At 34.4% G+C, this 26,654-nt stretch overlaps 1 protein-coding gene across 3 annotated transcripts in view; it reads left to right on the top strand.

Moving 5' to 3' along the window:
* The first annotated feature begins 4,563 nt into the window (after window positions 1–4,563).
* The window catches only part of TANC2 (tetratricopeptide repeat, ankyrin repeat and coiled-coil containing 2), a 320,473-nt gene continuing 298,382 nt past the window's right edge, over window positions 4,564–26,654 (top strand). For all 3 annotated transcript variants that reach the window (XM_082679739.1, XM_082679740.1, XM_082679738.1), the window contains exon 1: window positions 4,564–4,656. In XM_082679739.1, the coding sequence (XP_082535865.1) occupies window positions 4,590–4,656 (67 nt within the window). In that variant the 5' untranslated portion in view covers window positions 4,564–4,589. The remainder of the gene's footprint in view (window positions 4,657–26,654) is intronic.

Raw genomic sequence — 26,654 nt, 5'->3', positions numbered from 1 at the left:
ATTTTTATGGTTATTATTTGCTGTGTCTAAGAATCCTTTGCCTGCTCTAAGTAATAAAGATATTCTCCTGTGTTTTCTTCTGAAAGCTTTATTAGTTTAGCATTTATGTGATGTTTGATGTTTGATTTACTTTGAATTAATTTTCATGTATAGTGTGAGACACAGATCAAGGTTAAGTTTTAAGAAATGGATATATATTTGTTCCACCACCATTTGTTGAAAAAGACTTTCCTTTACCCGTTAATGACTTTGTTGAAAACAAATGACGGTATTAAGTATAGGTCTTTTTCTACACTAGCTATTCTGTTCCATTGATCTATTTGATGAATCTTACGACAGTACTGTACTGCCACAGTTACTGGAGCTTTATAGAGTAAGTCTTGATTTCAGGTCTTATAAGTGCTTTAGCTTTTTTTGGTAGTTTCCAAGATTGCTTTGGATGTTCTAGGCTCTTTGCAGTACCATATGCATTTTAGAATCAGCTTCTCAATTTACACACAAAAAAAATGCCTGCTGGAATTTGGTTGAGATTGTATTGTTTCTTTAGAGCAATATAGGGAGAATTGACAGTTTAACGATATTGAACCTTCCGATCTGTGAACATAGTATATAGGCATACCTTGTTTTACTATGCTTCACTTTACTGTGCCTTGCAGATATTGTGTTTTTTACATATTGAAGGTTTGTGGCAACCCTGAGTTGAGCAAGTCTATTGGCACCATTTTTCCAACAGTATTTGTTCACTTCATGTCTCTGACACAATTTGGTAGTTCTTGCAATATTTCAGACATTTTCATTTTTTATTATATTTGTTATGGTGATCTGTGATCAATGATCTTTTTTAAAATTGAGGTATGATTTATACAATATTATATTGGTTTCAGATATACAGCATAGTGATTCAATATTTTTACAGATTGTACTCCATTAAAAGTTACTACAAGAAATGGCTGTAATTCCCTGTGCTATACAATATATCCTTGTTGCTTATCTATTTTATGCACAGTAGTTTGTATGTCTTAGTCCCATACCCCTAATTTGCCTGTCCCCTTTGGTAACCACTAGTTTATTTTCTGTATGTGATCAGTGATCTTTGATGTTATCACTATAACTTGCTGAAGGCTTGGGTGATGGTTAGCATTAAAGTATTTTAAAATTAAGGTATATATAATGCATTGTTTTCTCAGACATAATGATATTGCATACTTAATAGACTACAGTATAGAGTAAATATAACTTTCATATGCACTGGGAAACCAAAAAATTCGTGTGACTCACTTTATTGTAGTATTTACTTTTTTGCAGTGGTCTGGAACCAAACCCACAATATCTCCGAGGTGTGCCTCTGTCTCTACTTATTTAGGTCTTCTTTAATTCTTTTTAAAGCAACCTTTTGTAGTTTTCAGTGTCTTTCATTAAGGATTTTTGAGTCGATGTTCATGAGGTATGTAATCTGTAATTGTCTTTTCTTATAATCAGTTAGATTTTGTGATTAAGATCATGTTGCCCTCTTAAAATGTGTTGGGAAGTATTATTTTTATTTTCTTAAAGAATTTTTATAAGATTAGTGTTACTCTTAAATGTTTGCCAGACTTCACCAGTGAAATAGTCTGGCCCGGTACTTTTCTTTGTGGGAAAAGTTTTGATAAATTCAGTTTCTTTAATAGAGATAGAGCTAGTTGAGATTTTCTGCTCAACTTTGTGTTTCATTAAGTTGTATTTTTCAAAGAATTTGTTTCATGTAAAATGTTAAATTAAGTGTAAAGTTGTTCATATATCTTCCTATTTAGAAAAAGGCTTTAGTATCTGAAATGATGTCCCCTATTTCATTCCTGATATTGGTAATTTCCATCTGTTTTTCTTGATCAGCCCTGCTACTAGGTTTTTCAATTTTGCTGCTTTTCAGAAATCCAGTGTTTGACTTTGTTGATTTTATCCATTTTGGATTTGTTTTCTGCTTCACTCATTTTTACTCTTTACTGTTTCTTTCCATTTACTTTCTTTGGATTTGGTTTGCTGTTTGTTTTTGAACTTCTTGAGATAGAAGTTTAGCTATTGATTTTGACCCTTCTGTTCTAATACTGCATTTAAGGTATACATTTATTTATAAGCATTGCTTTAGTTACATCCCATATGTTTCCCTAAGTCATTTTTTCATTATCATTCATTGCAAATTTTTTAAAATTTCCATTGTGATTTATTTACGTTTTTTGACTCATGGGTTATTTAGAAGTGCATCACTTAATTTTCAAGCAGTAGGGGATTTTCTCAATTTTTAAAAATTATTCACTTGTAATAATTTGCGTTGTAGTCAGAGAATATACTCCTAAAGAGTTCAGTGCTTTGAAATTTATTGAGACTTGCTTTATAACCCAGCATATGGTCCATTTTGGTATATGTTTTGTGTATAGTTTGTGTATTCTCTTTTTATTTGGAAGAGCATACTATACATATACTTTGTAAGTCTAGTTGGTTAATTATGTAGTTCAAATCGTCTATCAATATATCTTAAGTGAATTTTTTGTCTGCTTGATCTTGTAGCTATTGACAGATGTGTGTTGGTCTCCCACGTGATTATGGATTTGTCTGTATCATCTATTAGTCTTGGATATTTTTGCTTTGTATATTTTTAAGCTTTGTTGTTGGGTCCATTGAGGTTTAGAATTAGGGTATCTTCTTGTTGGTATGACTTTTTAATTATTAAGAAATATCTTGCCTTGTCTACTTTGATATTGGCATAGCTATGCTAGATTCTTTTTAATTGATTTTTTTGTGGTATATCTTTTCTCATCATTTTATATTTAATCTTTCTGTGTCCATAAATAGTCTTTTAGTAGAGTATTTAACATAATAACAGATATAATTTAAAGCTACCAACATACTATTTATTTTATATTTTATCCACAGGTACTGTGCTTTTTCTCTCACTTCTTAGCTTCTTTGGTTCAGTCAGATATTTTAATCATTCTTTTTCTCACCTCAGTTAGCTTTTAATGGCTATCCTAGAAATTACTACATGAATTTTGAGTTGTTGCAGTCTAGTGTAAATTATTACTTCTGCCACTTCCTGCACAATGTAGACAGATATCTTGGACACTTTAACTTCATTTACCCCACTCCTCACTTTTCTGTCATTGTCGTTATGCATTTAAAATCTCTATATATTTTAAACTTAACAAATTAGTAATGTTATATTTTTTTACAATTATAGTTCATTCATATTTGCCAATATACTTACTTTTCTATGGCTCTTCCTTTTTGCATTTCTATGTTTTTTTCTAGTATTATTTTCCTTTGTTGGAAGAACTCCCTTTTAGTATTTCTTTTACTGATAAATTCCTTGTTTTTGTTCTGAAATCACCTTTATTTCATTTTCATTTTTCAAAACATTTAAAACTGTGAATAGATTTCTTGATTAGCACCTCTTTTCTTTCAAAAATTTTAAGCAGTCATTCCATTGTCTTGTGCCATTCAGCATTTCTATTCAAAGTTATCGCTCAGTCTGTTGATTGTTGCTTCTTTCAGTGTGTTTATTTTTTCCCTAGCTGCTTAAAGATGTGGCTTTATGTCTCATCAGTGTTAGGAAATTCTTGATTGTTGTCACTTCATATAACGTTTCTTTCTTATTTTTTCTTTCCTTTTTTCTGGGATTTCAATGATATGTATGTTAGAACCTTTCAAAGGATTCCATATGCTTCTCATACTCTTCTGTAGTTTTCAACCTTTAATTTCTCTGTGCTTTGGTTTGGAGATTTTCTGTTAACCTCTGTTCTAATTCACATTTGCTCTGTTCAATCTGCTGCAGGTGCCGAGTACTGACACTTGGGAAATTTTGCTGTGCATAGCAAGGATATAGGAGCAGTAATTGGTCCTTGTGGGAGTACAGAGAGGGGCTTACTTATTTGTTTTTGGTTAGGACGTACTAGCATGTTTATGTTACGACTGGAATGATTCAGTAGAGAGAAAAAAATTAAAGCTGCGTGAGAGAGAAAAGGAAGATGACTTTTAGATAAAAGTTCTTGAGGTGAGAGAGGACATAATCCAAAGCACAGTCAGCAGGATTTTCCTTTGATAGGAGCGGGACATAAAGAGGTTAGTAGTATATCTGTATACTGATGTACTCATGTATATTAGTAGTCTCATGAGATGGAATTCTGGCTTGACCAATGGGAAATAGGCATCCGTTCTTAAGTTCTGAACTCTTAAACTTTGGGTGTGTGTATTGAGCATATGGGACAATTGTCCAAGAAATGGAGAGCTTGGTGGAAGGGTAAACTGTATTTATAGCAACCTAATTGTTTTCTATTTCTGTGTACCCTCAGTGATGTCTACCTTTGTCTCTTAGGGTACTCAAAGTATTATAGTATATTTTTAAGAAACAACATAAATGTTTAATTAAATTAAATTATTTAAATAAATGTTTCTCTCATGTAGTTAAAATTTCTGTACTATATATTTAAACAGAGTAGTTAATTCCTTATAGCACATTTAAAATTAATTCTTAATAGTATTTTGAATAGAAAACCAAGTTTTCTAACGTTTTCCCACATTTTCTTTTACAGTTTTGTGAATACTAGAATAGCACAACCATGTTTCGGAATAGTCTCAAGATGCTTCTTACTGGAGGGAAATCAAGTCGTAAGAATAGATCAAGTGGTGAGTGACTCTGCTACATTTATTCTGTGTGATGTTTTAGAAAAGAAAGTTTTCTTAGGGATCTGAATTAGTGCTACAACACTTTATATATTTATTAAATAGCTTATTTAATTTAGAAAAAAAGAAAGTGTACATTCCTATAGGCTGTCAGACTCTTTATTAAGAGGAACACTTGATGAACACTCATCAGGAATAGTCAGGTAAAGGAAGAGTTAATGAAAGAAAAATATTTATTTCTGATATATGAGGGTATAATGCTTCTGTGAACTATGTATTAAAGACTTTCTAGACCTAAATTTACTTTTGAATTAACATGTAAAATTATTTCAGTCCTAGATACTCTTTGGGGAATGAGACTAAAAATAATAGAAACTGTCCTCAAAGGGTTATACAGAAAGTGAAATATAAGTTGAACATTTTTCTAGTCATTAAAATAAAGATTTTTTAAAAATAACAAGAGTGTAATTCTTAGGCTTTTAAGGTAAAAACAAACCAAAACTGTATAGATACTTTTTTGGGAGAAATGTTGAAGATTAATGTACTAAATGTTTGTTTTCTGCAAATGGGTTGTTGGTATTTATCATATTCTTTTCTTTAATTGAAGTGTAGTTGATTTACAATATTGTGTTAGTTTCAGGTGTGCATCATAGTGATTCAGTATTTTTTCAGGTTATATTCCATTATAGGTTATTATAAGATAATGGGTATAATCCCCTGGGCTATACAGTATGTCCTTGTTGCTATTATATCCTTTTAATCTTTTCAATTTCCTAATTTTTATGTATTTTACAAGTTTTCATAAGTAGTATGTTCATTATCATTCTCTTCAAATGTTTTTTAGCTCTCTTTGTGATTTCTTCTTGATCCATAGGTATTTAAAGTATAATTGTTAATTTCCAAACAGTTGATGATTTCCTGGTTATCTTATTATTAACTTACCTTATTTGTACTCTTATCAGAGAACCTATCCTGTATTTTATTCTTTTCATATTTATTGAAATTTCCCTTACAGCTCAGCATATGATCAATTTAGTCTAATGTTCTAGATGCACCAAATAATGTGGATTCTGCAGTTGTTGGGTGTAGTGTGGGTCAGTTTTTGTTAATGGTAGTCCTCAAACGTTTTATATTCTAACTTATTTTTTTTAAATTATTTACTGAGAAAGGTGTGATTAAATCTCACACTATGATTGTAGAATTGTCTGTATTTGAAAGATATCTTATTAGATGCATTGAAATTTAGACTTACTATATCTTCCTGGTGAATTAACTGTTTTACCATAACAAAATGTCCCTCTATATATATATATATATTTTGGCGGTACGCGGGCCTCTCACTGTTGTGGCCTCTCCCATTGCGGAGCATAGGCTCTGGACACGCAGGCTCAGCGGCCATGGCTCATGGGCCCAGCTGCTCTGTGGCATGTGGGATCTTCCCAGACCGGCGCACGAACCCGTGTTCCCTGCATCGGCAGGCGGACTCTCAATCACTGCGCCACCAGGGAAGCCCTGGATTTTTAATAATGCCTTTTGTTTGAAAGTTGATTTTGTCTAATGTTAGTATAGCTGTACTAGCTTTCTTTTGATTAGTATTTATAAGGTATAATTTGTTCCATTCTTTTATTTTCAACATATATATATGTTTATACTGTTAATAGCACGTAGTTGAATTTTCCTTTTTTATTCATTCAGACAAGTTTTTCTCTTAAGGGAGATGTTGGTTCGTCTATAGTAATTCAACCAGTGATATATTTGGGTTTAAATATAACATATTGCTGTGTGTTTTGTGCTTGTCCTGACGGTTCTGTGCTTTTTCTCTCTCCTGTATTGCTTTATTTTGGATTGATCAAAAGATTTTTTATATTCCATATCTCTCCTTATTGACTTGGAGATTATATACTCTTATAATTCATTCAGTGGTTAGCTTAAAGATTAAAACATCAATCAAAGTTTGGTATCAATTTGTACTTTTACCCACTTCCTGGACAATGGAAGAGCCTTAGAATCTTTTCACCTATATTTATTTAAATGCCACAAGACATTATTATTGTTTTATGTAGTCACTGTTGTTTGGATTTATTCATGTATTTGACATTTTTATTGATATTTGTTCCCTCCTGCTTCCTTCACTTTCTAGATGGGATCACCAAATTTCTTTTTGTTTGTAGAACACCCTTTAAAATTTCCTTTAGTTGGGATCTTGATGTGGTGATTTTACTTTGCGTTTAGTTATCTGAAAGTGTCTTTATTTTGCCTTTATTTTTTGTAGGATGTTTTTGCTGGGAGTGGAATTATAGGTTGGCAGTTATTTTCTTTCAGCACTTTGAAATATTGTTCATTGTCTTCTGGCTTCTTGAATTATTTCTGGTGAAAAGTCAGCTGTCTAATTGCTCCCTCTTTAAAGGCAATCTGATGTTTTTCTTTTTTGTTTTTAGTTTTCTACATTTACATTGATGTGCCTAGGAGTGGTTTTCTTTTTAATCTGTCTTTGTTTCTCTTCTATTTATTTATGTTTGTAGGGTTTTTTGAATCTGTGGCTTGATGACTTTCATCAGTTTTGGAAAGCTATTACTCATTATCTCTTCAAATTTTATTTTTTCCCCCTTTTTCTCTTTCTCCTTTCTTTCTAGGACTCCAGTTATGCATTTGATAGACTACATGCATGTCATCTATGTCTCTTACACTCTCTTTCTATCCTTTTGTCTCTATATACTTTATGCTGGATATTTTCTTTTTATCTATCTTATAGTTCACTGATTCACTTTCCATTGGTATATAATCTGTTCTTAACCACATTCAGTTCTTAATTTTAGTTTTTGTATATTTCAGTTCTAGAACTTCCATTTGCTTTTTAAATTTTTTTTTAATTTGGAAATAATTTTTTTTAATTAATTTTTTTTGGCTACGCCGTGTGGCTTGTGGGATCCTTGTTCCCCGAACAGGGATTGAACCCAGGCCCTTGGCAGTGAAAGCACAGAGTGCTAACCACTGGACCTCCAGGGAATTCCCAAAATTTGGAAATAATTTTGAGCTTACTGAAAGGTTGCAGCAGTAGTACAAAGAACTCCATATACCCTTGCACAGATTCATGAACTTTTCACCGCACTTGTTTCATCATTCCCTCTCTATAAGTACACATGCACAGTGTCTCCATTTCTCCCCTACTTCACCCTTTCTCTCTCACTCACTCTTTTTTAAATCACTTGAGGGTGGGTTAAATACATCATGCCCCTTTACTCCTAAAAATTTCAACGGGTATTTCTTAAGGAAATTCTTTTTTATACCACAGTCCAGTTATCAACCTCAGGCAGTTTAAGATTGATATAATACTTTTATCCAATCTACCATCTATTCTCCAAATTTTGTCAGTTTACCTAGTAACTTTTAAAAAAAGAATTTTCCCTCTTCCTTTCCAAGATCCAGTCTAGAATAAGGTATTATATTACTTGTTATGTCTTTTTACTCTCATTTAATTCAAAACAGTTTCTCAGCCTTTCTTGACATGCTTGATGAATAACTAGAATGCTCCTAATTTTATATTTGTTCTGATTTTTTTTAATGATTAGATTCAGGGTATGTTTCTGTGGTCTGACTGTTACATACGTTCTTTTCTTTTTGGGTTATCACAGCTGGAGGCACATAATGTCCATCTGTCACTCATTAGTGATTTTGATGACCAAATCAGTGTACTGTCCAGTTTCTCTGCTATGTAGATACTAATTTTCCCCTTTCAACTTAAAAACAGTCTGCAGGTAGACACCATTAGGTTTTTATTTTTTTCTGTTCTTTGTCAGTACTATTCTCAATCTTGTCTCTTATCTTTTATAAATATAGACCTACTATATTTATATCTATATTTTTTTGTCTAACTCTAAATGTGTCTGTTTCTATTGGTTTTTACTAATATAATTTTATTTCCTCCTATTCCTCTTTTTTTTTTTCATGAACTTTTCATTTTGGGTTAATCTTAGTTTTACAGAAAAGTTGCAAAGATAGTACAGAGAATTCCTGTATATCCTTTACCTAATTTTCCCAACTGTTACATCTTATATTACCATGGTGCCTTTGTCAAAACTAAGAAACCAACGTTGGTATATTGCTGTTAACTAAACTCCACACTTTTATTTGCTTTCATTAGCTTTTTCGTTGAACTCCTCATTGTGCTCCAGAATTGAGTCCAGAGGACTACATTGCGTTTAGGTATTGCATCTCCCCAGACATTAACTGGATTTAGCAGAAGACGAATAATAGTTGATGTCACCCCACTGGTCACTTTTTGAAAGACACACACAGAGTAACTCATACATGTCAGAGATCCAAGCTGCCTCCACATTTGTCACTTAAAGAAATGGTTTATCCAAAATTTATTTTCTGGTCAAGAACTATGATTTCCTTAGACACCTACAGTTGTTTACTTTTGACACCAGGAGTAGGATTTTCTGTCACTTCACAACAACTAATCCATATAAAATAACTAGTAGAAAACAGTAAAGCCATATTAAGATGCAGATGCTGGGTAGACTTTTTGCCCTGAGTACCAGGTGTGACTTATTTCCACATACTACCCTTATTAGAGGTAGGCACCAAATTTGTGCTTTAGCAAAATTACAAATTATTGTATCCTAGACTTCTGAGTAACTACTGCTTTAGTAGCAATCATATTATTAAATCCATATATGTCAAGGTTCTACTGTATTATTAAAGCTTATTATTTTGATTTACTAGGTATTTAATTATGTCAGTAATGATTTCGGGGGGTCTTATTCTAGTGTTTATTCTTCTCCATGGCTTTTCATGTAAAATGTTTATAATTTAGAGTAGTTGTAAGTTAGAGTAGTTATAAAAATAGTGATTTGTATTCTATATGGCAAGAATTTATAGAGAAGCAGTATTTTTTTTCAAATGTTCTCTAGGACAAGAATTCCAAAGCAAGAATAAATTTGATATTAAAAGAAAGAGTGTGTTTATGGGATGATATCATTAATGTTTTCATCATTACAGTTTTTTTCTTTAATCATTAATGAATAATTGGGTGGGTACTTTATTCTTTATATTAACTTTTGGCCCATGGCTTATTTTTAAAATTAGTAAGGTAAGTTTTCTCATGGCATAATCATTTGTTTTGTTTTGTTTTAGGGAACCAATTTACTTTTTAGTTTGAAAAGCACTTGTAATAAAGGATATTGACTGTTCTAATTTGTCCTTTAAATAGTTGATCTCAACTCTTGTGTGGGGCACTACATAAATATTTAACAGAAATAGATTTTATATCAAGTAATAACAAATGAATTTTCTCAGGCAAAGTTTTCCCTCTAAGGATATGTGAATATCAGCTTTGAATTTTATAGCTTAATTCAGTTTTATGATGTGAAAATTGTTTCTGAGGTACGTAGGACTTGGAACTCTTGCTTTGTGAAAAGACAACTGTGTGGCTCTTTTGAATTATGAGTTATAAAGAAATCATGTGTGTTTTTATGTTTCCTAAAAATTAAATGTTTATTTATATTTTTCTTAACTGTTGTTTTTATTATTTAAAATCATGCAAGTAATTAGTAAAAGTTCCAATATGTTTCTTTGATATAACTAATGCCACTATTTGGTATCATTGTATCATTGTTTTGGTAAACCATCATTCAAGTATGAGGGGGGCAAAATACTGTCAATTTCAGATATTCAAGAACTCAGGAAGTATAGTACCCTTAATATAACGCAGCCATTGGGAGAAAAAAAATATCTTGAGGCTGTCTTCTACCAAAATAAAAAATAAATGTGAGGAAAGAAGGAGATGCAGAAAGAAAAGTGAGCAAAGTAAGTAATACTTATAGTTAAATATAAATAATTCCTGATTGTGTACTACAACAGTAGAATTTGTTCCAGGAATGCAAAGACGTTTCTATATCAGAAAATCAATGTAAGTTTTTTACTTAGAAAAAAAATTTTAAACCACATTATCATATCATTATATTCTGAAAAAGCATTTTATATATCTGAGCAGCCATTAAAAGCATTAAAATAGAAAAAGGATACTTTAAATGTAATAAAGAGTATTCACCAAATCCAACAGCCAGCATCATTCTAAACAAAGAAATGGATCAGCCATTCTCATTAAAACAGAAACATGATAGAGATTTCTCCTGTTACCACTCTTTTTCAAAATTGTTTGGAAGGTTCTAGTATACAATAAAGACAAGAAAATAAAGTGACTAATATAAATATTGGAAAAGACAAGACAGTGTCATTTTTATTTTTAAGCTAGGTAAAAACCCCAGAGAATCCAGTAAATATTTACTAGAAATAATAATGTAATTTGGCAAGGTGGTTAGCACTTTTATCCCTACCAATATTTCCTGATTAGAAATGTAAATGAGAAAAAAATTACATTCACAATGATAACAGCCATTAAATTCTCAGGAATAGATTTGACAAGAAACCTTATTGAAGTGTGTAAGACTTGGACAAATGGAAAAACATATCGTGCTTCTGGATTTACACATAAATTTGTTTCTTCCATTCAGGAAACAGCAGGTTCATTTTCAGTTGGGTAAAATAACTTTAAAATTCTGTGGAAGGGCTTCCCTGGTGGCACAGTGGTTGAGTCCGCCTGCCGATGCAGGGGACAAGGGTTCGTGCCCCGGTCCGGGAAGATCCCACACGCCGCAGAGCAGCTAGGCCTGTGAGCCATGGCCGCTGAGCCTGTGCATCCGGAGCCTGTGCTCCGCAACGGGAGAGGCCACAACAGTGAGAGGCCCGCGTACCGCAAAAAAAAACACAAAAACAATTCTATGGAAGAATAAATGAAAATAAGTATGAAAAGGAATAATTGATTTTGGTCAGGGTATGACTTAACAAGATATTAAAACTAGCTATAAATACTTGGTTACATAGGCACATAGGCTAGACATATGTCTAGGAAAGAGAGCAAAGAAAATCATGGCATTACTGAGGCAAGAGCATTATTGCCACTTCATTTTGTGGCGCTGTCCAGCACATTGTAGGACACAAATGCCATTATGACCAAAAGATACATTCAAAATTTGAGAACAGCCAGAGGTTGCCTTTGATTTAGACTTAAACTAGGGATAGAATGGAGGTGTTAGAGCTTATGTTTTCTGGCATCATTGTATTACCTTTAATGCTTGGGGCACTGATTCTTCTGTGATGTTTTGTGACTTGTTCATGGTGGATCATTTCCGATGTGTTTTTTAAGTTTGTTTGTAAGCTCATCTCAGGCAGGAATTGTTTTCTGTGAGGATCCTGTGCTGTTAGTTATTGTAATGGTCTCTTGCTAGGCACTGCACTGGTATCATAGGCCACGGACTGATTTTTTTAAAGTATTTTATTGTGGTAAATATATATAACATAAAGTTCACTATTTTAACCTTTTTTTTTTTGTGTGCGGTATGCGGGCCTCTCACCGTTGCGGCCTCTCCCGCCGCGGAGCACAGGCTCCGGACGCGCAGGCTCAGCGGCCATGGCCCACGGGCCCAGCCGCCCCGCAGCACGTGGGATCCTCCCGGACCGGGGCATGATCCCGTGTCCCCTGCATCAGCAGGCGGACTCCCAACCGTTGCGCCACCAGGGAAGCTCTATTTTAACCATTTTTAATTGTACAATTTATTGGCATTAATTACATTCACCATGTTTTGTAACCACCACCACTATTTCCCCAAATTTTTCATTACCCCAAGCACGAACTCTGTACCCATTAGGCAGTAACTCCCCATTTCCTCTTCCCAGCCCCAATAACCTCGAATCTTTCTGTCTCTGTGAATTTGCCTTTTCTAGATATTTCACGTAAGTGTAATCATACTATTTTGTCCTTTTGTATGTAGCTTATTTCACCTAGCATAATGTTTTCAAGGTTCATTCCTGTTGTAGCATGTATCAGAAGTTCATTCCTTTTTATGACTGAATACTATTCCTTTGTATGTGTATGCCACATTTTGTTTATCCGTTCATCTGTTGATAGACACTGGGTTATTTCCATTGGAATAATGCTGCTCTGAGCATTGTCATACAAGTATCTGTTTGAGTCTCTGTTTTCAGTTTTTGGGGGGAATATATCTAGGAGTGGAATTGCTGGTCATATGGGGAAATGTACAGGGTTTTGTGTGAAGATGTGCTTTCATTTCTTTGGGGTAAATGTCCAGGGGTACAGTTGCCAGGACATACTTTAGTTGCATGTTTAGTTTTTAAAGAAAGTGCCATCTCTTTCAGAGTGCCTGTACCATCTTACACTCACACCAGCAGTGTGTAAGTAATCCAGTTTCTCCTCATCCTTGCCAGCATTTGGTGTTGTCACTATTTTAATTTTAATTATTTTGATAAGTGTGTATTGGTACCTCATTGTGGTTTAATTTTCATTTCCCTAGTGGCTAAATGATACTGATCATCTTTTCATGTGCTTATTTGCCTTCTGTATGTCTTCTTCGGTGAAACATCTCTTCATGTCTTTTGGCTGTCTTCTAACTGGGCTGTGTGTGTGTGTGTGTGTGTGTGTGTGTGTGTGTGTGTGTGTGTATTAAGTTTTGAGAGCTCTTTATATATTCTAGCCTTTGTCAGATATGTTGTTTGTCAGTATTTTCTCCCAGCCTGTTGATTGTCTTTCTATCCCCTTAGCAGGGTCTTTTGTAAAGTTTTTAATATTTATGAAGTCCAGTTTATTGTTTTACTTTTATAGATCATGATTTCATTTCTGTCAACAGATGTTTATTCATTAATCACTAAGTACTGGGTAGTGTACTGGTTGCTTGATATTTGAGTTTGAGTTAACTTCTCTTTAACCACTTCATGAGCAAAAATCAGTCCGTCTGTGAAAATAGGGCACTTTGTTAGAAGCATTTGTTATTGGCGTTCCCTCCGCCCTCCTCACCACCACCAACTGGGCATTGAAATTAATTAAAATCTTCATTGCTGTCTGAATAGTGAATGTTCATAATAAAATGTTCAAAGAAATATGTACCATAGCATTCATGTAAATATATTTTGCTATAAAAATATCTTTTTCCTTCCAGGGACATTAAGTTTTATATCATTAGTAAACCATGAAATTACAGCATAAGCTTTTCAAGGGTTTTTACCTTTTCTGTACCCTGTTCTAACAAATTTGGTTAGAAAACATACTCCTGTTTAATATGAGGAAAGGATTTTACTTATTTAATTGTAGAGCTATAGCATCTTCTGTAATAAAACCCAAACTTGTCATTATTGACTGCTGTTTCCCTTTCTGTTCTCTGCCCATCTATTTGCCCAATTTGTGTTTGTCAGTTGAGATATTTACTCTTTATGAAATTCGTTTGTCCTTGCCAATTAAGATAGGCTGTCATAGAACTTGAGGGGAAAAGTCATTAGAGGAAGTGACAGAGTGTGGCTGTGTTAAAAAGAGGAAGGATTCTTATTCGGTGGTGGGCTATGAAAATGAACATGACTGGAGAGTGAAAAAAGTGGTGAGAGCCTTGAAATTGCATTTTGAAACATATCTGATTTGACTGGTTTTATTTATATTTCAGGTATTTGTAGTGGTTTAGCAATTAAACTAATAGCACTTCTCATCAGATAGACACATACACTTGCACTCATGTTTTCACCTCTATTTCCAGTTTTATTTTTATCCTATTTATTCAGAGTTGTTTGAGTTTTGCTAACTTTACAAGATGAATTGTCATGGTTTCATCTTTTACAGTGCTTCATGTATCATATAAATTATTTATTCCTTGAAAGTTTAGTGGAACTCAGACATAAAAATGGCTAGCCTGAGCTTTTTGGGGGTTTTTTAGGTAGTTTTTTGACAGTATTTTCTATTTTATTTTCATCAGTGTAATTAAGTTTCCTTTAGGCAATTTGGATAATTTATTATTTTCCTAGAAAATGTCCATTTCATTGAGATTTTAGAATTTATTTGTATAAAGTTATAAATATTGTATTCATTTGAGTTTAATTCAGTTTCTCCTAATATTGAATGTTTTTATATTTTCTGTCTCTTAGCTTTGAGGCTTATCTATTTTATTAGCTTTTTCAAAAGATTCAACTCTTGATTTTACTAATTTTATTTTTCTTCTCATTTACATTATGAATTTTCTATGATATAGCTTATGCTGTATTCCATAAATTTTGATATATAGTGTCCTCAATATTAACTTTTTACATAGTATGATCTTACTGGAACATAGTCACACCCATTTGTGATAGAGACTGTATAGCCCACACTCCCGAAATACTTATGATTTGACCCTGTGAGAAAAAGTTTGCCAACTTTTGCTTTAAAACATTGAGGGTTTTGCTTTTTTGTTTTTGGGGGTCTTTTTGGCTGTATTTTGATCAGATCTTATAACTATCTAATGGATGCTAGAAAACAAAATGTATTTTCTTTTTATAGGACAAAATTTGCTATATTTATTAAGTAAACTTTACTGCTTTTTTTAACTGCTGTATGTTAATGTTTTGCTTAGTTGAGCTTCTGATACTTTGGCTTTAAGTCTATCTAGATTTTGTATTTAAGGTGTATCTCTTGTTGTAAATATGTAGTTTTGTCTTGTTGTTGAATCCAATCTGATTTTCTATTTTTAAGTGGTATATTCAGTCCATTTACATTGACTATATAACTATTGATGTGATTTGGTTTAAGTTTTTCATCTTGCTCTTTGTTTCTTTTGCATTCATGTGTTCCTCGTTCTTTTTTTCCCCCTGTTCCCTGTCATTTTTAGAATTTATGAAATATTTTAAATTCTGTTTTCTTGGCCTTTTAGCTATGCCTTCTTGGATTTTCTAAAAAAGAGACTGTGCAAAGGATTACCATATGCATCTTTAACTTTTTATGGTTTAACTTCAAATTTTATTCTACTGCTCTGGGAGCACTGTAAGGACTTTAGGATATTTAATTCTATTTATATCCCACGTTTTGTTGTCTGTATTTTACTTCCACTGTAGTATTGATATATATCCCACAATACATTTGTTACTTTAAGTAGTCATTAGTCTTTAAGGTGCTTTTTAAATGTCTTAAAAAAAATTAACCCATACATTTCCTTCTTCTAGTATTCTTCATTCCTTCTTATAAAATGGTGTTTTATCTGGGATATTTTTTTTTCACCCTGCAGAACTTCCTTTGCATTTCTTGAGGTGTAGGTCACTGGCAGTGAATTATCTCAGCTTTCATTTTCTCATAATGTTTTAATTTTACCTTCATTTTTGAAGGATATTTTCCCTGGGTATAAAATCTTAGATTGGCAGTTCTTTTCTTTCAACACTTTAAAGATGTTATTCTGTTATTTTTTCTTTCTGATAAGAAGTTGGCAGTCGTTCTCATTGTTTTTGCCTTTGAATGAAATGTGATTTAATTATTTATTTAATTTAGTATGGCTGCTTAAAAAATTTCTTTATCTTGGCTGTTAGCATTTGGCTATGATATACCTAGGTGTATGCTTTTCTTTCTGTTATATTGTTTGGATTTTGGTGAGCTTCTTGAGTCTAAGTGTTGATGTCCTTCATCAGTTGTGGAAAACCTTAGTCATTATTTCTTAAGGCATTTCTTCTATCCTTTTTTCATCTGTGTTTTGGAACTTTAGTTTGTACGTTAAATTGTTTGATATTACCTAATGCATCTCAAACTGTTCTTTTTCTTTGTTTTTTAGGTAATTTTTCCCCTTTGGTTAATTTATGTTGGCCTGACTTCAGGTTTATTAATATTTTTCTGCTGAGTCCAGTCAGCTTTTAAGCCCAGTCAGTTAATTCTTAATTTAGATAGTGTTTTTCAGTTATAGAATGTTCATTTGGTTCTTTTAAAGATAGTTCATTGCTCTGTTGAAATTTTTAATCTTTTCATCTGTTTTTTCTGTTTTTAACCTCCTTTTTTTACTTTTACATAATAGCCAAAAATAATAGTTTAATAGCTGATGTGTCTGCTAAGTCCTGCATTTAGGTCAGATGTGTATCTGCTTCTGTTAATTCTTTTGCTGCTTCACACATCTCATTTTTCAGTTGTTTATCAGACATTGTGTTTAAAAGATCTGTAGAGGCTAGAGTAAATAATATTTTTCCCTTGATGAAATAAAATTCATATTTTAAGGCAGGACAAGAAAAAATAAACATAAAATTCCCTCTCTGTGTTTGTTTGGGCCTTCTCCCTCCCTAATGCGCAGTGTGCATCTGCATTACACATTAACCAGAGCTCCTCAAGGGTGGGAGTGCCTGCTCAACTGTAAAGGTAAATTTTTTTTTCTTCCTTCTGACACTAGCAATGTAATTTTTTAAAAGAATAGTGTTCTTTCCCAGCTCTGTAGGGGTCATGGTGCCTTGCTGTTCGCTTTGTACATGTTTACCTGCACCGTGTATCCTTGGTGAACTTTATGTAAAATCAGTATATCATTTTGATGTATGATCCTTTGTCTCAGAAATGTATATGACTATGCCTTCAACTTCTAACAGGTGGAACAGTTCTCAGAGCTTCTGAGCATCTGCTTCCTGGGTTACAATCCTCAGTTTGGCTTGAAGAAAATTCTCTTTTTTCTTCTTAACTTGATAGTTAATTCAATTTTCATCAACATGTAGAGAGGGAAAGCTTTTTCCTATGTAAGACAGCTGTGATGAGGGTCTGCTCTCTTGGATCTGATGGAGGGTTGAGGTGGATAAGGGCTAGGTTGCAGTTTAGTTTGTCTCAGTTCACATGTGTTTCAGATGTCTAGGTTGAGGCCTGTTCTGTGTGTATGTCAGTCCTCTCCCTTTAGCAGGACTCTGGGATCTAAGTATCATCTCATTATGAGATCTTGCTCAACATTATTGTCAAGCTTCCAGTCTCCCGGATTGTTGCCTCCCTGAATTTGGTAGAAGTCTTGTGTGGAGTATCAGTGGACAGGGAGAACTAGCTTTGAATTTGGGGTTCCTTCACTTTTTATACCAGGAGTTGACAAACCATGGCCTCCAGGCTACATCTGGCCTACCACCTGCTTTTATAAGTAGAATTTTATGTGGCCATAGCCATAATCATTTGTTTATGTGTTGTCTGTGTCTGCTTTCATTCTATAAAAGCAGCATTCTATAGTTGGGAAAGAGACTAAAATATTTACTGTTTGGCCCATTCTGGACAAATTTGATGGTCCCCGTTCTATACTGTCAAGCCAGTTCACACAGTCGTTAAAAAAATTCGCTGATTTCTCTTTTTTCCCATATTTTTGTTCTTTCTATTTTTTAATTTATTTCTTTAATTTATTTTTATTGAAGTATAGTTGATTTATAATATTGTGTTATTTCAGGTGTACTTGCCTATGGTAGACCAGTCTTCCTCTTACTGCCCATGCTTTGACTTAGTAAATGGCTTTAGTGATCTTAAATCAACTTCATCATATTATATCAGTCCTAATCTTAGAACCCTGCAATAGATTTCAGTAGGTTTTAGAATAAAGTTTGAAGTCTTTCACTAAGCTTATAGAGCCCTTGGGACTTCCTGGCAGTCCAGTGGTTAAGACTCCGCACTCCCAATGCAGGGGGCCCCGGTTCGATCCCTGGTCGGGGAACTCGATCCCACATGTTGCAACGAAGAGCCTGCATGCCGCAACTAAAGGATCCTGCATGTCACAACTAAGACCCAGTGCAGCCAAATAAATAAATGTTAAAAAAAAAAAAAGCTTATAGAGCCCTTGATAATATAAACACTGCCTGCCTCCCCACTCTCCTTCTTTTTTTTTTTTAATAGATTTTTTTTTTAGACCACTAAGGTGCATAGCAATATTGAGGGACAGATACAGAGATTTCCCGTGTACCATCTGCCCCTCACATGCATACAGCTTTCTTTTTTTAATAGTCATTGGTCTTTCTTTTCAGTCTCCTCACCAGTCTTCCTTCTCAGTCCCCACCACATTCAAACTCCATCCAGTTACCCTTTCTATCTTTTTTGCACATATCACTCTTTGAGGTATTTTACTTTGTTTGCATGGTTTTGTTTATTGTTTGCATTCCTTCATAAAAGTAAGTCTTACAGATTCATTGACTGTATTATTCCCAGGATCAGGAATAGTGCCTGGAAATTAGTAGATCAATAAATATTTGTTGAACGAATGAATAAATATACTGTTTTCTCTGACTCACCAGCACTTGCCCTACTCTCATCCTGCTGCCATATTAATTTTCTTAATTAGAAAATTCTTAGCTTGGCACCTGACCTTACCTAACTTCTCTAGCCTTATTCCCTATAACTCTTACTCAGAAACTTTCTACTTTATCCAAGTCGATCTTCTTAATGCTTTGTATTTTCTGTGACCCTTTGATCATGACATTCACCCTGTCTGGAATAAACTTGCCATTTATACTTAAGTCACCTCTTTAAATACTACCCAGTCAATCATTAAAGTCCAGCTTATATCTTATTCAGGTTCACAGTGATCACTCTTGTGTCTCATGTACTGTAGTGTTTATCCCTAATGTGAAACTTAATAATATAATGCCTTTTATTGCATATAAACTTTCTAGAAAGGCTTCCCTAATACAGTTTAACTATCCTAAGGGTAAGAAATGCTCACTGCCTTTTTACTCTCCATCAGTTCATACTGTCATTATATTTACATTTATATATCTATATTTCATTGAAAGAGAATGTAAGAGGTTATTTGGTTAAATATCTTGTCTTCGATAAAAATGTATTGAGTAACAGTTACCTTACATTTACATGTGTTCTGTGGTTCACAAAAGGAAAAGACTTTAACGTGTTACTACCTCATTTAATCTGTATAGCAAACACCACTCCATTTTACTGATGAGAGATAAAAAGACTTGCCCAAGATAAAAAGACTTGCCCAAGTATCTATAGCTAGTAGACAGCCATAGGAGTAGAAGCAATTGAATTCTCACTCTTCATATGTTGCTGTCTCTGAGTAAATGAGACAATTAGTAACGGAATTAAGTCTAAATTGAGATCTGAACACTACTAAATGTATTTTCTTTGAAGTAGCAGGTCAGTTTTTAACAGATCTTAAGTTGCTAATGGTTGTATCAAAGCAGAAAGTAGCCAAGAGTTTGGTGACTTCTTTTGGTAGTTGAGAGAGATTTTATTTTAAACTGCATGCATTTTTGCTCTCTGATTTTTTTTTTGCTCTCTCATTTTTTCTGATTGATTGTCATGAAAACATTTTAAATATGGGTACCAATTACACATTGTGAGTTGATAATTTATAACTATGATACTAATTTTATTTCTGTAACAAATATGGTTTTACTTTCCTCAGATTAATCTGTGGTATATGTACATAAAGATATAAAACTTAGAAAAATACTTTGTTCATCTCTGCATAAAGTTGATTCAGATTTAGCATGCATTTATCGAATATTACGTTTTTTGCACTATATTAAACACTTTAATGAAACACTCATATATTAGTCTACATTAATGTGAAATATGTGTAATATGTGAAAATTGTGGGATGATTTCCTTTTTGCTCACTGAAGATTTTATTTTAGGGCGCCTATAGTTTTGATTAGGAATGGTAAATATCATTTATGGCTATTGTAAAGCATTTAGGTAATAGTCTGATCAGACCACGAATGTTATTGGGAACAGAGACATCTCTTATCCATTTTTTTATCCTTGGTCATTGTTTCATAATAAATGTTTGTCACATAGCATGAATTTTCTTAAAAAGTTATGACATTATTTTGTCTTATGTTTTGTTATTCTTTTAAAAGTCAGATAAAACTGGTTTTGAGTCATTTTAAAACAAATTAACCCTTTAAAATAGTGCTGTTTAATAGAACTTGACATGATGATGGATATATTTTATAAATCTGCATCATCCAGTACTGCAATGGAAGGAACTTATGACTGCCCCCAAATGTGGTTCATTAAATCATTCCACAGAGATATTTTTAGTGTTTACTGTGTATCAGTCATTGTGATACATGTTGGAAACAGTTGCTACTCCCAGGGAACTCAAAGTCTAATAGAGGAGAGAGCTTGCTAAACCAACAGTGACAGCAGTTGGGCGAGAGGCAGGGAGGAGAAGAGAATGCAAGTTGAACTTTAAGGATAAGTATGCGTTAGGGGTCTACATAGAGAAAGTCTCATTTGCCAGTAGACGAAGATAGGAGACTATATGGTGCATTCTAGCAACTACAAGAATTCTCGATTCCTGGAACCTAGGGTGAGTTAGAAAATTGCTTAAAAAAAAATGGACAGTTAATCACACATCAGTTAATGCAGTGTCTTGTATGCCCAGCTAAAGAGTTCAGATTATATCCTTAAAGCCTCAAGTGAGCCATTGCAGGATTTTAAACTGGTAAGTAAAGAAAGATTTTAACATCTAAACTCAGTACCTCTGCTCCATATTTATTAAATTTGAGATTTCTAGAGGAAATAATAATTTTATGTTAAAATTTAAATTTGATTAGATTCTGTAGTCATTTCCCTGGTCATTTTTATTTGCTCTTGTAACAGAGTGGTTAGAATTACCAAAGATCCAATTTACAATGACTGAGATATGAAGGGGATTTATTAGTTCACATAATAAAGAATTTCAGAGGTATGGTGATTATAGATAAATTAATTCTGAAACTCGATAACATCATCAAGGACCCAATTTCTTTCCAGCTTTCTGCCCTGCCATTTTTAGAATTTTGGTTATTCTTCTCAGGCTTATCCTTGCATAGCTGTGCGAGGACTGCTGTACTTTCAACTTGTATATCCACACACAGCATTGTTCAAAGACTTGTAGAACAGCTGCCCCTTTCTTGGGTCCATCTTTAAGATTAAGAAAAACTTTCCTGAAAGCTACCTCTCTCTCTCTCTCTCTCGCATTTGCCTCACGTCCCACTGGCCAAATTTTAGCACATAACCTTTCTTATACCAATTAATGGAATTGCAGCTGATGTTCTTAAGATTCATTTACTAATTAAAGTTTGGCTCTGAGGCTAGGGAGAGAACCAGCCTCCCTTGAAGCAAATACCAAAAATAAAATTGGGATTCTGTTAGTGTGAAAGAAGGGGTTGGGTAGGCAACCAGAGGAGTCCACCACTTTGTTTTACTAACCTAGTTATGGGTTTTGTTTATTTTAAAAATTAGTGGTGTTTCCTATGCCAAGAGTCAGAAGGACAAGCCCATACTTGCCTCAAAATAGGAAAGACAGGACCTTCTTACATTTGTCAATAATACTAATATTTTGCTATGAAGTTTGCAGATGGTATAGAGCTGTTATGGTGTGACTCAATCTTTGAGTTTTATCCACTTTGAAAATCTTTAAAGACTTGGTTTCTGACCTACAAGGTTGAAGACTGGGCCTTGAACCATAGGATTTTACTGTATGAGAGGCTTTGCCTGGGAAATAAACCCACTGATCGTCTCAGAAGACAGATTTCTGTGATTGTTCTTGGCCAGGGGAATTCTTTTCTAGTCTAAAGTAAGAGTGGATGGGAGATTTGCTCTAAATTTTTTTCCTGAATATATATTTTTTAATGATAGGAAGGCTTTTTTTAAAAAATAATTTATTTGATGGCATGGGATTTTAGTTGCAGCAGGTGGGCTCCTTAGTTGTGGCACACAGGCTCCTTAGTTGAGGCATGCGAACTCTTACTTGTGGCATGCATGTGGGATCTAGTTCCCTGACCAGGGATCAAACCAAGGCTCCCTGCATTGGGAGCGTGGAGTCTTACCCACTACGCCACCAGGGAAGTCCTGATTGGAAGCCTTTTTGTGTCTGTAAGGGGCCAGGTCAAATATTTGGAACAGATTTGTCTGCTTTCTTGCTGTCACCTAACCACAAAAAACTTGGCTGCTTGAAAAAGGGGATGTTTACTGGGAGAAGGACAATATTGAATAAAAAATTAATTTTTTCAAAATAATGCCTAGCTTTACTTTTTTGCTCTAAAAATTTACCTCAAGCCTCATTCCATTACCTCTGATATTTTTCATATCAGCCATTTCTTTACTCAGAGTATTGTGTTACTTTGCCATTCTTCTTTGTTCCTATCTTAGAGACTGATGGCCATACTGCTAGTAAATCTCCACTCTGTTAACCTTCCAGTCACTTCATACTCTGAGGCTACAGTACTATTAGATACTATTTAGATGCTGCTTTCCTTCCTCCCTCTCTGTGTTCTGTCTTTTCAACCCTGATTATGTAGTGAGTGCCTGCTGTGGGCCAGGTAAAGTCCTGAGGGATACAGTTTGCTTAGAGCTATAAGACATCGTCCCTATTAGATTTGACTATATGGTACAAGTAATCCAGTACTATTAAAATAGTGTGAGAAGTATTAGGATAAAGTTCTGCACAGGATACTATTGGAGTACAGAGGAAGGACTCCATCTCAGACTGGGAAATAGAACAATTCCTGGAGGAGGTAGTGGCTATTGTGGGACCTAATTAGTAGTTAGCCACTTTGATAAATGGAGAAAAGTAAGTTTCAGGCAGAGGATACAGCAAATATAAAGGCATGAAGTTGTGAGAGAGTTTGAGAATTAGCAGATGGAATGAGGATTGGTAAAGGGCAGTTTGCAGAAAGGGTGTGTGTGTGATGGTGGGCAGGCAACACGTCATCCTTAGGAGTGATTGCAACAGCAACCAGGGGGGGAGTGATGAGAGCCTAAAATAAGAGGGTGGCAGTGGGGATGGAGGGATGTCAAGAAAGAATCAGCTGAACTTGATAGGTTGGGTGTGGGTCCAATGAAGAAAGAGCCCTGGTCTTATATTTATTCATTCACTCAACAAAACTATTGACTGAGCACTTGCTATGTGCTGGATACAGTTAGAGTTACCGGAGATACAGTAGTGCTATAGATCAAGTTACTGTCCTAGTTACGTAGTAACTCACAGAACTTATACAAGGACGACACCCATGTTCTGGCTTAGGTGACTGGGTGAATTGTGGTTGCCATTCATTTGAGGTTTGTGGGGAAATGTAATGAAATCAGTTTTAGAGATATTAAGTTTGAGGTGATGATGGGATAACCAGGAGAAGTTAGACACATGAGTTAGGTTCCTGGAGAAGAGGACAGAGTAAGAGATCTTAGAACCTCTGTAGTAGTGGGTAAAGTTTTAAAAACTTATCATAAGGTAAAATTTACTTTGTGTGTGTGTACCATTTAGTGAATTTTAACACGTATAGATGTGTGTAGCTGCCACTACAATTAGTATACATGATGGTACAGGTTGTATTATGATATCCTTTTCTAGTCATACCCTTACCCTACCCCGGATCCTGGAAACCAATGAGCTATTTATTCTCTATCTTTGTTGTTTTTTTTGTTTGTTTTTTTTAAAGAATGTCATTTAATGGAAAATGGAATAATAAAGCCTTTTAAGACTGGCTTTGTTCATTCAGCATAATGCCTTTGAGATTCATCCAAGTTGGTCCAAGAATAGTTTTCTTTTTTTTTTTTTATTGCTGAGTAGAATGCCATTGTATAGATGTATCACAGTTTGTTTATTCATTCACCCACTGAAGACCATTGGGGTTGTTACCCATTTTTTGGCAGTTACGAATAGAGCCACTATAAACATTCATGGACAGGTATTGTGTGAACATAAGTTTTCATTTCTCTAGGGTCAGTGCCTAGGAGTGAGATTGTTGGATTTTATGGTAAGGTTATGTTTAACTTTATGAGAAACTGCCACGCTATTTTTTTTTAACATCTTTATTGGAGTATAACTGCTTTACAATGTTGTGTTAGTTTCTGCTGTATAACAAAGAGAATCAGCTATACGTATCATATATCCCCAAATCCCCTCCCTCTTGTGTCTCCTTCCCACCCTCCCTATCCCACTCCTCTAGGCGGTCACAAAGCACCGAGCTGATCTCCCTTTGCTATGCGGCTGCTTCCCTCTAGCTATGTATTTTACATTTGGTAGTGTATATATGTCAATGCCACTCTCTCACTTCATCCCAACTTACCCTTCCCCCTCCCTGTGTCCTCAAGTCCATTCTCTACGTATCTTTATTCCTGTCCTGCCCCTAGGTTCTTCAGAACCTTTTTTTTTTTTTTAGATTCCATATATATGTGTTAGCATACGGTATTTGTTTTTCTCTTTCTGACTTACTTCATTCTGTATGACAGATTTCTAGGTCCATCCACCTCACTACAAATAATTCAATTTCGTTCCTTTTTATGGCTGAGTAATATTCCATTGTAAATATGTGCCACATCTTCTTTATCCACTCATTTGTTGATGGACACTTAGGTTGCTACCATGTCCTGGCTATTGTAAATAGTGCTGCAATGAACAGTGTGGTACATGATGCTTTGAATTATGGTTTTCTCAGGGTATATGCCCAGTAGGATTGCTAGGCTGTACGGTAGTTCTATTTTAAGTTTTTTAAGGAACCTCCATACTGTTCTCCATAGTGGCTGTATCAATTTACATTCCCACCAGCAGTGCAAGAGGGTTCCCTTTTCTCCACACCCTCTCCAGCATTTATTGTTTGTAGATTTTTTGATGATGGCCATTCTGAGTGGTGTGAGGTGATAACCTCATTGGAGTTTTGAATTGCATTTCTCTGATGGTTAGTGATGTTGAGCATCCTTTCATGTGTTTGTTGGCAACCTGTATATCTTCTTTGGAGAAATGTCTGTTTAGGTCTTCTGCCCATTTTTGATTGGGTTGTTTGTTTTTTGATATTGAGCTGCATGAGCTGTTTGTATATTTTGGAGATTAATCTTTTGTCAGTTGCTTTGTTTGCAAATATTTTCTCCCATTCTGAGGGTTGTCTTTTTGTGTTGTTTATATTTTCCTTTGCTATGGAAAAGCTTTTATGTTTCATTAGGTCCCATTTGTTTTTTGTTTTTATTTCCATTTCTCTAGGAGGTGGGTCAAAAAGGATTTTGCTGTGATTTATGTCATAGAGTCTTCTGCCTATGTTTTCCTCTAAGAGTTTGATAGTGTCTAGCCTTATATTTAGATCTTTAATCCATTTTGAGTTTATTTTTGTGTATGGTGTGTTAAGGAGTGTTCTAATTTCATTCTTTTACATGTAGCTGTCCAGTTTTCCCAGCACCACTTACTGAAGAGGCTGTCTTTTCTCCATTGTATGTTGTTGCCTCCTTTATCAAAGATAAGGTGACCAGATGTGTGTGTGTTTATCTCCGGGCTTTCTATCCTGTTCCATTGATCTATATTTCTGTTTTTGTGCCAGTACCATACTGTCTTGCTGACTGTAGCTTTGTAGTATAGTCTGAAGTCAGGGAGCCTGATTCCTCCAGATCTGTTTTTCTTTCTCAAGATTGCTCTGGCTCTTAGGGGTCTTTTGTGTTTCCATACAAATTGTGAAATTTTTTATTCTAGTTCTGTGAAAAATGCCAGTAGTAGTTTGATAGGGATTGCATTGAATCTGTAGATTGCTTTGGGTAGTATAGTCATTTTCACAATGCTGGTTCTTCCAGTCCAGAACATGAAATCTCTCTCCATCTGTTTGTATCGTCTTTAAATTTTCCATCAGTGTCTTAATAGTTTTTGCATACAGGTCTTTTGTCTCCTTAGGTAGGTGTATTCCTAAGTTTTTTATTCTTTCTACTGCAATGGTAATTGGGAGTGTTTCCTTAATTTCTCTTTCAGATTTTTCATCATTAGTGTATAGGAATGCAAGAGATTTCTGTGCATTAATTTTGTATCCTGCTACTTTACCAAATTCATTCATTAGCTCTAGTAGTTTTCTGGTAGCATCTTTGGGATTCTCTATGTATAGTATCATGTCATGTGCAAACAGTAACAGCTTTACTTCTTTTCCTATTTGGATTCCTTTTATTTCTTTTTCTTCTCTGATTGCTGTGGTTAAAACTTCTAAAACTATGTGGAATATTCAACTATGTTGAATAATAGTGGTGAGAGTGGGCAACCTTGTCTTGTTCCTGATCTTAGTGGAAATGGTTTCAGTTTTTCACCATTGAAAACGATGTTGGCTGTGGGTTTGCCATATATGGCCTTCATTATGTTGAGGTAAGTTCCCTCTATGCCTACTTTCTGGAGGGTTTTTATCATAAATGGGTGTTGAATTTTGTCAAAAGCTTTTTCTGCATCTATTGAGATTAT

The sequence above is a fragment of the Grampus griseus genome, assembly GCF_964374135.1.
Source record: "Grampus griseus genome assembly, chromosome: 20".
NCBI lineage: Eukaryota > Metazoa > Chordata > Mammalia > Artiodactyla > Delphinidae > Grampus > Grampus griseus.
The sequence above is the reverse complement of the archived record's forward strand: the minus strand, read 5'-3'. Positions and strand labels throughout refer to the sequence as shown.